The sequence below is a fragment of the Rhinatrema bivittatum genome, chromosome 6 (genome assembly GCF_901001135.1).
Source record: "Rhinatrema bivittatum chromosome 6, aRhiBiv1.1, whole genome shotgun sequence".
NCBI lineage: Eukaryota > Metazoa > Chordata > Amphibia > Gymnophiona > Rhinatrematidae > Rhinatrema > Rhinatrema bivittatum.
Genome location: NC_042620.1, coordinates 265545087 through 265558498, shown reverse-complemented (window position 1 = coordinate 265558498; position 13412 = coordinate 265545087). Strand labels below are relative to the sequence as shown.

At 41.5% G+C, this 13412-nt stretch overlaps 1 protein-coding gene across 4 annotated transcripts in view; it reads left to right on the top strand.

Annotated features, from left to right (window-relative positions):
* ENOX2 (ecto-NOX disulfide-thiol exchanger 2) overlaps window positions 1–13412 on the top strand; it is a 292330-nt gene that overhangs the window by 124230 nt on the left and 154688 nt on the right. For all 4 annotated transcript variants that reach the window (XM_029607117.1, XM_029607116.1, XM_029607118.1 and 1 more), the window contains one exon: window positions 11620–11853. In XM_029607117.1, coding sequence (XP_029462977.1) covers window positions 11620–11853 — 234 coding nt within the window. The remainder of the gene's footprint in view (window positions 1–11619; window positions 11854–13412) is intronic.

The following is a 13412-nucleotide window of genomic DNA, read 5'->3' as shown; positions in this document are numbered from 1 at the left end:
TTTAACTTAAAGTGGGTAGAGACAAATACTAAAGCAAAAAAAATTAAAGTATTTAAAATGTTCATCTCAGCAAAATCACAAATTTAAGAAACTGATGCCAGGTGGGGTTTGGTTTTTTTTTTTTTTTTTTTTGAAGTATAATTTAAGCATGATGACTAGAATAGAATCTGAAACGGTTTTGCTTTTTTTTTTTTTTTTTTTTTTTTAAAGCCTTTAGAAAATGTGTATTTTTAAATGACTAAGACTGGAATCTTCCCATTTAAAAGGGAAGCGGAGTAAGGATGTCTTTCTGTTCCATATCTCCCACATGAATAATCATACAACTGATAGTTTGAAGAAAGACACTTGCTTTATTGCCTGAAAGCGTAAAACAAGAAAAGCTGTACGGTGTGGGTGGCTGTCCCTTGGGAGGACAGAACCTGAAGGAAGGGTGTCATTTCGCCTTCTGATAGGAATGTGGTTTTCTTATTTAACCATTGGGAGCATCACTTTCACTTTTAGTAAAAGTGAAAAATGCTGCAAGTCTGAAAGCAAGGTTCTTCTATAAAAGTGTAATGTGTATGTGAGACAGGGAGGGTGCTTCGTGTATGTGAGTCAGGGAGGGTGCGTCTGTATGTGTGTGGTGTATATGTGAGTCAGGGAGAGTGCTTGTATGCGTCAATGTGTGTGCGAGAGAGATGGAGCATGTTTTTGGCTGGCTTGTGGCTGTGAGAGAGGGCATGTGTGTGATTGAGCCTGTTTGTAAGTGAGATAGAACATGTGTGTGATTGAGAGCTTGTATGTAAGTGAAATAGAGCATGTGTGTGATTGAGAGCCTATGTGTAAGTAAGAGAGAGCGAGAGCATTGTGTGATTGAGAGAGACTGGCCAGAGAGGTGACATGTGTATGTGTGTGAGAGACTGATCAGGGAGATGACTGGGGTGTGTGTGTGTGAGAAAGAGAGAGAGAGAGACTGGTTGGGGAGATGATTGGTGTGTGAGAGACAGAAACTGGTCCTGAGAGTGCGACTGGTGTGTGTGAGAGAGAGAAGAGACTGGTTGTGGTCCTTAAGGAAGAGGACTGTGAGGACAGCTTCAACAGCTACTGCTGCTTCTGGTATGGACTGCAAGGGAAAGGAGTAGGAGAACTGCTGGAGAGGGTAAGTAAAGGTGGCTTTTTATGTTCATTTTTCTTGATTGACTACCATTTTAATTATTGGGTAGTATGTGATGTGTCTGCTGTTTGAAATATTTTATTGGTGTTTGGTAAAGCTTTCAAAATTTGCATGAGTCTTTAATTATTGGATATTCTATTCATCAGCTGTTTTGAAATTATTTTATTTGTATGATTTTATAATTATGATTGATTTATATATCTTTATTTTATTGATTTGTTTCACGAGGAATGGTGAAATTTTTGGTTTTCCATTGTTACACTGTATAGAGTCTGGCGTGATGTGTTTTACAGTTCAGTTTTTGTCTGCACATTTCTATTTATGCTTTATGTGGCTTTATTCTGTATTTGGTGAGGGTTTGTGTTCTGCATGCAAAGACTGAGATGAAGCATTCTTTTAGCATGTGGTTTCTCTGTAGGGATCTGTAGTAGCTTGGCCTGTTCTGTTTTCCTGATAGGAAGTGTATTGATATTTTAGATTCTGGTGTAATATTTTTGGTATTCTTTTTCATAGGTAGGGTTGTTGTTCTTTGAGTGTTGGCAGATAGTACTGTGTTGATACGGGAGGATCATGCCGAAATATATCATAATAGGTATGATGCCATATGAATTCCAAGATGCAAAGTTTTCTTGTTGGCATCACAACAGTGCATGAAATTATCACAACAGCTTGTATATTAATTTTACCTCAATGTCATTTTTCATGTAAAATATGTTATAAATGCATAATTTAAAATTGTGTATGGGGAGGGGGCGCCAGACTGTAAGGTTTGCCTAGGGTGCCTAATACCCTGCACCAGCCCTGACAAAGCCAACCCTCAAAACTCAGCATCAGAGCAAGGAGACTTGTGAGAGAAGCTATAGAGGGGCCAACAATCAAATTGAAGGAGCTACAGAGTTCAGTGGCTGAGACTGTAGTGGAGATGCACCAGTCAACCATATCAAGAGCACTGCATACAACTGGCCTGCATGGGAGGTTAGCTAGCAAAGAAGCCATTAATGAAGAAAAAACATATCAAAGCATGTCTGGAGTTTGCGAGACAGCAGCAGTGATCCAGCTAAAAAGTGGGTTAAGGTTTTGTAGTCAGATAAGACAAAAATTGAACTGTTTAGCCAAAATTCAAAAACACTATTTGTGTCGCAAACCTAGCACTGCCAATTCCTCAGCAAACTCCATCCCAACAGTAAAGTATGGGAGTGGCAGCATCATGTTACAAAGTAACATAGTAATGACAGCATAAAAGGAACAAATGGTCCATCCAGCCTGCCCAGCAAACATTTTATGGTAATATCTGTCACGCAGTGCAAGTTACCCCCATGTTATTCTCAAGCCTTATGATAACCCATAAAAAATTTACTGCTAGCAACATTTTTCTGGGTGGTGAGCCTTCTTGAAAACTCCGACAGTGCTGATGTGTTTTGTTTATGGACTTGGCCTTAGAAGCAGTCCTGTGCTTTTTCACTTATATCTGCATATCAGTGCCCCAGACCAGTGCTTCTCAATCGGTGTGTCGTTACACATTAGTGTGTCGCCAAACACCAGCAGGTGTGTCGTGGCTGGACCAAAGAGCCACGGAGCGGAGCCTGGCAGGGACCGCGGGAAGTGCAGCAGCAGCAGAGAGCCCAAGTCCTCTGGGTTAATCCGGCGAAGAAAGAAGCTCAGCACTGAGAGAGATGGGAAGAAGTGAGGAAGTTACCCCCAGAGACTGTTACATTGACCGTGGTAAGATCCACTGTTTTTTCGCTAGAGACAATTTGGGAATCTATTACTGAGATGAAAGTTTCGATCTTGCAACAGCTACAACCAATAAATGCAAAGTTAAAAAAGATGGAAGAAAAAGTTGAAGTTCTGACTGTCTAATATTAATCTGGAATATCAAGTCTTAATAGAGACCAAATAAAGGGACTTCAACAAGTCCAAACATCAATGATAAAAGATAAAAAGAACATGGTGGTAAAAATAGAAAATATGGAAAATCAAATGAAAAGCAGAAATTCAAGATTTATAAACTTCCTGCAAGTACCTCTGAACTCCCCTAGAGAGATGTTCAAGAAATATCTCCAGGAAGTGCTGCAAATTGAGGAATCAGCTAAGCCACCTCTTTCAAGAATCTTTTATTTGCCAAAACCTAGAGGTCCAATGGAACAAAGAGAAGCTGTGAATCCAGAAACCCGAGGGGGGAATTTCCATTAGATATCTCGGCGATATTGGAGATGTCAGATACCGAACAAGCTTCACCTGCAACTTTAGTTGTTACTCTGGCTTTAGAGCCAGATAAGGACTGGTTGCTCAGGTTGTGTTTAAGACACAGAAGTGTTGTATTTTTAGGCTGTAGAATAAGAATATTCCCAGACGTCTTGAGAGATACTCAAAGAAGAAGGAAGACTTTCCTTCTTCTGAGACTGCAAGTATTGTCAGTGGGGGGAGAATTTTTCCTCAAATTCCTATGTAAATGCATAATAAAATATGCTAATAATTCGTATATATTTTTTGAGCCTCCCCAACTGACTCAATTCCTTATAGGGAAAACTCCCACAACACCCATAGGGAACAGTACGACTGCTTTATGTCCCTCGTAAAGTATTATAGATCTCTGTAGGCTACTGTGTAATTGCCTTATTTAGTTTAAATAACTTTTCTTGAGGTTGTGTTTTCCACCCCCACATTCTGAGGACTTTAATTTAGAGAATATGATGTTTATTATAGAAAATATTTACTTCCTTGATTGTTTTGGATGTATTCTCTGTATTTTTCCTACAAGAGTTATCTTGTAAATTTTGTTAAAATGCATAAAGAAAAAAAAATAGAAAGTTGCTTTTTTTTTTTTTCCCATTATTATCTTTTAAATATAGTTTATCCATATCCCAGAATTTAAATGGATCCAATTAAAATCTTTAAACTTGACCAGCTTCTTGAGTTCCCAGAGCTCATAACTCTGTCCTAAAAGTTTATTCTCTAGGGCATGAGAAATTGTTACAATATAAAAAGCTACAAGAAAAATTGAAATCTTCATATGTTGTGTTGGAGAGAGTTTGGTGCAAGCCTCACACAATCTCTTTATTTTCTAATTATATGGCGACTTGGATGCCTTGGAAAATGTTTAGAATAGGTGCCCATCCGATAGGAAAATGTTGGCATTATGAATCTTTAGAAGAAACATTATTTCATATGTATATTATTTTGATACAATTTATCCTTTTTGGTTGCAAGTTTGGTATAGTATATGTAAAATTATGCACTCAGATATTCCCAACTCATATTGTAATTTTATTTTAAGATCCTGTAGTTTGAAAAGTATCTTAACACCTGATTACTGTAAATTATTGGATATCCAAATTGCTGCTGTTTTACAGCTTATTCTAAGCAATTGGAAAGTTTACAGTTTGAATACTACTTTTTGATAGAATACTGTTTGTATGATATATATATATATATAATTGGGTATGTTGCCTATGAAAATTTAAATAAGAAATTTATAATGTATAAGGTCTGGCAGCCAACATGTAACTCCCTTACTCACTGGAAAATGGGACATCAGTCAAGCCTCTGGTTGAATTTTCTCTCACAGGCAGACTTTCTCTGAAGAGAGATGTTTTCACTTTTTGATTGACTTTTTATCAACATATCAGAAAAATAGGCCAGTGGCTTCAAATTATATCCCAAATGCATATGAAAGGTGTCTTTCACTGATCATAACAAAATATGTTAAAATGGCCTTGGGAAGGACCACTGCATTAATAACTGGGAAATTTGTTACATGATGTCACCCAGAGTCCATTGAAGGCCATATCTCCCTTGCCAGTGAACTTAAACCCAACTTCAAGAAACTGGTATCTAAGATTCCATACATGGCCTGGGAAGCCAACCACAATCTTACTGATGGTACAGTCTCATTGAAAAGTTCCTCAGCCACTTTGGTACCTCATTTTGGAAACAGACCTGAAAGTTCAGCCAGGTCTTGATCTTCTCATTCGAGGAAGAACTCCAAAAACTCATACTGAGAACCAAAGGTAGCAAGTGCTGAATTTCAAGCAGAAGCTTCCCTGTGTTGGTGCAGCTTCTTGATGCACAGCTCTGAGAGATCAGATGCAACAGAGGCTCCACACCTTCCAAAGTGGACATGCCTGGAGGTTATTTCCATGCTTACCTCTATAGAACCTTCCAAAGCTTTTGAGTCAAGCCTCACAAAGATCAATGACAGATATATTTCACCAATGAGATTTACCCTGTCATTTTGTGCATTGTTCAAAGCAGAGTTGGAGAGGAGAACTTTGCTGGTACTTAGTGCACTATCAACACAAAGGTTCACCCATTGAGTCCTTCAACACCCAATGAGTACATAAAGTAATTTACCAACTAATGTGACTCCATCGGTATAGTGTGCTCTGATGCAGACATTGATTCCTTTTACTGTGCTATTGTCAAAACCAGCCATTCTGAGTTTTGAGGTAATGAGCAGGATTTGGGGCGCTATTTAGGTCATATTCAACAACCATACTATGGTGTGGCAGTCGGGGCCTGTCAAATCCTATAACTGCATAAACGCAGTATTTTATGTCCATCTTTTTTCTCACCATAAGTATGCCATGAAGATTTTCTCAAATCTATTTATACATATCCAGGAAGAAAGGGGAGACAGGTGCTGTAGATTTTTTTTGGCATCTTCAGAAAAACAAGTAAAGGTGTCCTGGATTCTCTTGCCATCTCTACTTCAAAATGGCCTCAATTATGCTTTGAATGAAACTTGGGAATGTTTCCTTTTGTTGTGGAGAGATACAAAGGGAGATATGATGAATAGTCCTCTTTAGGACTACTAACAACAGAGAAACTTTCAGAACACCAGAAGTACTCCGAGTCCTCACATACAGAGCAGCTAAGAAGCTTAATGCCTAATCTCAGGTTGAATTTTGCTAGGATTGAGGTTGAGAATAAACTGGCACAGCTTCCCCAACATAAACTTATGACTTTGAACCTTATTGAGAGATGAAATTATCAGAATGCTGTGCTGTATAGCTTCTTACCAGCTCTGCATGGTTGAATGCTTACCATTTTAGAAGATGCTACAAAATTCATTGCTTCTCTTGAGGGAGATAGGCAACTTGAATTTCATACCCTTATGAAGAAAATAAAAAACTAAGAAATATCTAGTTGTGACAAGCTACATTGTTTTTAAGATGGCTTTGAGAGCCTCCGCAGTGGCCATAGAGACTCACAGACTGTCATGGCTGCGATCTTTAGGCTTTTGTGAAGATGTGCAGGACCTCCAGAATGAGAGCATCCCTTCAGTGGTGGATAAATCTGGAGGTTCTAAAGGTGGACCTCTTGTTGCACATTCCACTGTATAAAGTGACTCTGTCTACCAACGCCTCTACCAAAGGATGGGGGGTGCACACTAGAAAAGCATGGACCTAAGGATTTTGTAGTCCTTAGCAGAGAATGATCTACAACCATTTGGAGCTATGAGCAATCCCCTTTGCTCTTAGAGCTTCCCTCACCATTTCAGTAAAGAGAATCTTGATCCAGATGGACAACCAAGTGGCCATATTCTGCATAAACAAGTAAGGAGGTTCGGGCTCTTAGCCTTCTGCCAGGAGGCCCTCCGAATCTGGTCATAGGCAGATCATCACAATTTGCCATCTCCAGCTAACCTTCCTCTGGGAATCCAGAACACTTTGGTGGATTGCCTCTGCAGAATGTTACAACTGCAGAAATAGTCCCTTGTTCAGTTGCTGGGGAAAGCCAGTGATTGGCCAGTTCGCTTCAGAAGATAACAGAATAGTCAAAGTTGTGCTCCATATATCCGAGCCACTATAGATTCACTCCTAATGCTTTTGTGCTAGATTGAAACGTCTATCTACTCTGTGCTTACTGAGCAATTCCTCTTATCGCCAATACCATCCAAAAGGCCCTTCAGGACAAGGCAAGGATAATCTTCATAGCACTAGTCTGGTACAGTACATGTGATACCTGTATCTTGTTCATCTGTCAATTCAGTTTCCAGTTCCACTGGGAATGTGTCAGACTCATCACACAGGAGAAAGGCAGGCTCTGCCATCCAAACCTTCCAAGTACTGGACTTCACGTTATGGATGTTGAATGTGTAGTAGTCTCCTTCTTCCCAAAGAAGTAAATGATGTGATTTTGTTCAGGAAACTTCAACCAAAAGATCCTACAACTTCAAATGAGAGATTTTCAACTTGGTGTAAGGCCAGCCAGTTGGACCCCTTCTCATGTGGCTTAAGGGACTTTTTTCAATAGCTGTTCATATCAGTGCCATTGCGGCATATCACCAGAAGATGGAAGAGGATCTGGTCTCTCTCCACCATCTGGTATCAAGATTTGTGAAAGGTCTTGGCATTCCAAGCCTCCCATCAGTAAACATCCAGTGCCTCAGTGTAGTTCTATCTTAACTCATGAAACCTCTTTTTGAACCTCTCGAGTTGGTAGACTTGATGTTTCTCATCTGGAAGTGTTATTTCTCATAGCTGTAACTTCCCTTACTCGTCATGCTGAACTACAGACTCTGGTTTCATATTCACCATACTTGCAGTTTTTTCACAATAGGGTGATTCTATGAATTTATCTCAAGTTCCTTCCAAAAGTTGTATCTGTGTTTCACATTAATCAAGCCATTGTGCTACCTACATTCTTTCCAAGACCACAAGCTCACAAAGGAGAACTGGCTTCACTCTTTGGACTGTAAGAGAGCCCTAGTGTATTACCTAAAGAGGACTTAACCTCACTGTCAAGCCTTTTAATTGTTTGTCTTTGATCTTGATAGATTGGGAATGGCAGTTGCTAAACAAACTTTGTCCAATTGGTTAGTAGACTGTATAGTGCATTTCCACACAAGCTAGCTTACAAGTTGCAGCTTATGTCAAAGTCATTATGCAAAAGCCATGGTCTGTATTGGAAGACTTATGAGTAGAGGCTAAAGGATCTGAATATGTATACCATGGAAGAGAGGAGGTGCAGGGGTGGGATATGATACAGACCTTCAGAAGCCTGAAAGGTTTTAATGATGTGTGTTCTTCAAACCTTTTCTATTGGAAAGCAAACAGTAGAACTAGGGGTCATGATATGAAACTTCAGAGGGGAGAATTCAGAACCAACATCAGGAAATATTTCTTCATGGAGAAGGGTGGTGGATGCCTGGAATGCCTTTCCGGAAGGTGTAGTGAAGACGAAAACAGTAAACAAATTAAAAAAGGCATGAGATGAGCACTGTGGCTCCCTAAAGACTATAGTTGGAAATTTAAAAAAGGGTGCATGGGGGTTACCAACATGGAGTGGCAGCTACTACCCCTAACAGAAGGCATTGGGATTACCACCCTTAACCAATTAGCTTACATGATTTTGACGCAACTGCAGCATCACTCTACTCTTCGGCAAGGGAGAGAAAACAGGGGAATTGGATTCAAACAGCCAATGCTGGGCCCTGACTTTTATGGCCAGAGTACTGATACACAGACATTAACAAAAAAGCACAGACCTGCTTCTGTAGTCAATTTTAAAAGTTCAAGCATCAGCATTGTATGAATTATCAAGAAGGCTGCTCACCCTGTAAAACTTGCTAGCAGTAAATTTGTATGGTGTTGACAATTGCTTGGTTTTGATTGTTAATATTACAACCCTTAACATATGGCTTCAGGGTAGCCTGCACGGAGCGGCAGTTACTACCAAAAGAAACTTGCTGGGCAGACTGGATGGACTATTCTTTCTTTTTCTGCCGTCATTACTGTGTTACTATATGTTAAGTAGTTCATTTCAGGGCCACTTCTGTTGAAGACATGTAAACTGCTACTTGGTCATCAATTCAGGCCTTTATGTCTCACAATTATCTGGACAGCACATCCTGAAGTGACAGCAATTTTGGACAAGCAGTTTTACATAGCCTATTCTTGCAGTAGTTCACTCTTCCTATTTGGTAGGATAGGATTGTCTGTAAGCAAATGTTTCCACAGTGCAGCTCTCAGCTTATGACTCGCCACACATAAAGGCTAATTCATGCCTGCTCGTCAACGAAGAAAGCAAGTTTGCTTACCTGTAAACAGGGTTCTTCATAGACAGCAGGATGAATTAGCTATACCTAATTCCTGCCCACCTTGCTGGAGAGTCGATTACTTCACTAAAGCTTAAGCTCTGGAAGACACTTGGACTGATGCTCAGATCCAGGCCAGCACATGGGCTTTTCTCTCAGTACCTCACAGCAACAAACGACACCAACAATGGCACTTAAACATGTAGGAATTCCTTTATGAGTACATATGTAATCATGCATGCCTCTTCTTCCTAGCTACAGCATGAGCCCTGGAGTGTGGTAATGGGCAGCAAGGATAGCTGGGCCCCCACTTTATACAACACATACATTGCAAACAGCACCTCCTCATCTTCCCCTTCCAGTCTTTCTGGCCTCTCTCTTATCCCCAGGTGGAGTTCAGTGGGGCCATATGTACTTAGCACCGGGTGTGACTCTAAGTGTTGTGAGCAACAGCAATGGAGAAGCTCTGACAGCCATATGGAGCAGCCAAGGTGTAATTAACTAAGCCAGCTGCCTTCCCAGCATCGACTTCTCCTGTCTCCTGTAATTGTATATAGAGGGAGTTGGTCCATTGTGATGAGTTCATGTGTGTCTCTGCATCCTCTATCCCTTTGGTTTAGAATTTGGAAGAGAGACTGGTGGGGCTGTCAGTGCTTCTATAAATCCTCTTTGGGTCAAATGAGTCCTCCTCATCTCCATACTGTCTGTCCTGTGGAGGTTGGAGTTCCACACAACATTTTTGTTAAGGTTGGGAAACACTGCCCTCTCAGAGAGGAGAGATTTGGGGTGGGTAAGAAAGACGCATTCAAATACCTCAAATTATACACAAGAAGCAAATATTTTTTAGAAGAAAGTGTGCTCTAGAACAGGAGCATGGGATAAGCGCAGATGATTCCTGGTTATGAAGAAGTGAGAGAAAAGCCAAAGATCGACTGGGATCTATGGCACGACAGCAGAAATTGATTTGGGCAGACTAGATGGACCTTGAAGTCCTTATTTGTCATCATTCTTTGTTTCTAAAATAGTATGATTGCCATGTTAGTCGTCTTGGATATGTAGCAATAAAGTTCTAAAATGATGCAGGTGATATATTTGTATTGAATAAACAATACATTTCTGACTAGCTTTCCAGGGTTATATTCCTTCATCTGATCAATGGAGGATAGACCAATAAAAAGGTATTGACTATAACATTTTGTTGACCTTTATTTCTCTGATAATCAGTAAATGGAGTGGAATTGGTCCAGCCATGCATATATCCTTTCCTAAATTAGATACAAGGAGAGAGGAAGAAGGATATAATCCACAACGCCACAAGACGTTTTTTTTAATAATTCTTAATATCAACATATGACAATATCATAAGTGAAGGCTCTATAAATCTTTAATCTGCAGCCTCTCGCCACGCAATGGGCCGCAGGCTGTATTCAGCCTTTAGAGCATTTTTCATCTAATCATTTATTGTCATTTGTTGTTCTATATTTAAACAGTTATACTTTATTGTATCAATAGTTCTTTGTTTAATTTTTCACTTTTATATTAAATGCATCTTTCCCTTAAACTCTACCACTAAACACCAAATTTATAAAAAGGAATACTTAGCCCAACAAATCTGTTATATCACCAAGCTATGCTATGCTTGGTGATATAACAGATATAACATATTTGACTTATGATATTGTCATTTGTTGATATTAAGAATTATTTAAAAAAAAAAGTCTTGTGGAGTTGTGGATTATATCCTTCTTCCTCTCTCCTTGTATCTATTTAGTGATAAATTGGAGAGGTAGCTGCTTTATTTGTTGTGATCATATATCCTTTCCTATACATGCTTGAAAGTTTTCTAGAAACATATAGAAACATAGAAACATAGAAATGACGGCAGAAGAAGACCAAATGGCCCATCCAGTCTGCCCAGCAAGCTTCACACATTTTTTTCTCTCATACTTATCTGTTTTTCTTAGCTCTTGGTTCTATTTCCTTTCCACCCCCACCATTAATGTAGAAAGCAGTGATGGAGCTGCATCCAAGTGAATATCTAGCTGATAAGTTAGGGGTAGTAGGGGTAGTAACCACCGCAATAAGCAAGCTACACCCATGCTTATTTGTTTTACTCAGACTATGTTATACAGCCCTTATTGGTTGTTTATCTTCTCCCCTATAATCATTCCTCTGCAAATTACTACACACAAACACACACACACGCACACATGCTCACTCTCATATCAAACAAACAGAATTCCTTGAGATGAGCTGAAAAGTTAGGCCCAGCTATGGGGTCAGTTTTTGGAGCCTTTGGTAATTAGTCACTTCAGATGGCATATGTGTCTGTGGTTTTCTTTTACTGAGTTAAGATGATATATTTGTGACTATTTCTCTGTCAGATATTGATGATATTTTCTGTCTGTATTTTCTTTTATATTAGGGTACCGGCTAAGACTAGGGTCCAGCACTGACAAAAAAGACACAGGCCGCTTACATGTGGATTTTGCACAGGCCCATGATGATTTCTATGAATGGGAATGTAAGCAGCGGATGCTAGCAAGAGAAGAACGTCATCGCAGAAGGTCGGATGAGGATAGATATCACCCTCCCTCTCCTCCAGCCGTTGCCCCTTATTCTGACCATGAGTGCAGCATTGTGGCTGAAAAACTAAAAGGTACCATAAACTTTTGGAATTTACATCAAATGTATTTTCATAGATGCTGCAAAGATAAATATTAGAACCACAATTACAGTTTCCTAGCGTGTAGCAGATGGACTCAGGATCAATAGGTATAGTGTGCTATTGATAGCAGTTGAAGACGGAGTCCGATTTCAATCTGACGTCAGCACTATATATACCCCTGCAGGAAGCTCTGCTCTTCAGTATTTCTCCGTCTCCATAGCAGTTTGGGACTCTACACAAGCTTGCACAGTGTTAGAAAATCCAAACCCAAAGAAGAAAGAAAATTCCAAAATCTTACCTCTTCAAGATGAGCCCCGCTCTCCTGCGGGGATACCTAAGGGTCCCTCCCCCAGTCGAGAATTCCTGAGGTGATTTTCGAGATCCCTCAGAGGTAAGCCTCGGTCCGGCAGCCGGTTTCCGGCATGGACTTAGCCCCCAGGAGGGAGCGGCTGAGAAGCAGCGGGTGCAAGACTGAGCGCGGCGGTGAAGGTATTTTCCCTCTCCCCCCCGCAGCCGGAGACCACCAGGCATGAGACCAGGAAGCGCCGAGACAAGGTAAGGTAGAAAACTTTCTGAAATCTCTAGTCTCCGAGGCTCGGATAGCCGCACAGATCACCTGTCAGCATCTGTCCTATTGGGTTGAGCAGCCCCTTCCAGGCTAGACCCCGATCCGGCTCGAGGGTCCTCCCACGTGGAGACCCTCCGGGGGGTCGCCATCTTAATCGCTTGGTCGTCGGCGTCATTTCCCCCTCCCTCCCCCCCCCCCCCCCCCCCATGATCACTGTACTGTCCGTCTAACTGAGCCGTGCGCACAGCGGCGAGCCGGGTGCATAACATAGTTGTGCGCACAGTGAGGCGCACCAGGGTGCCGGGCGCATTGCGCCAGCACAACAGCGCTGGGTGCACAAGTTCGGCTGCACGCACAGCGGCGCGCACATCCCCCTGTAAGGGCACAGACTGGCCTGCACGCATATCTTCGCAGCCTGCACGCACACCCTCTGCGCACTCGGAGCGCATATCTAAGCCTCCCGGCGTGCACATATAAACGCACCGACTGGGCTTGAACCCACTACGCGCACAAATCATGGCACCACTGGCCAAGAAAGCCAAAGCCAAAGCACAAGCCCTCTGCCCAGCCTGCCACATAAGAGCTGCTCAGCATGAAGAGGCTACTGCCCTGTGACTACAGTGTGAGACTGCTCTGGGAGAACCAGGACAAGGTCCTCCAGCCAGTACAACAATCCGGATCCATTGATAGTACCCCGGACCTCTCTATTCCCAGCTCGGCCCTCCAGGAACGCCGCTGGGTTCAATATAGACCCAGGAAACCTTTCCTAGGTGGAATTCTTTAAAGGTCTGCAAACCTTCATCCAGGTGCAATCGGTGCCACCGATGCCACAGCCTCCACTAGAGGACCTTAATCTCCCAGGCCCTTCTCGGCCTCCCAGAGACATGCTTCCTTTAGACAAAAGCATAACCTTAGACGACACAGACACCTTGGAGGAAGACCAATACTCCCTGGAGGAAGGGGAAATCCCTCCAGGAATGGA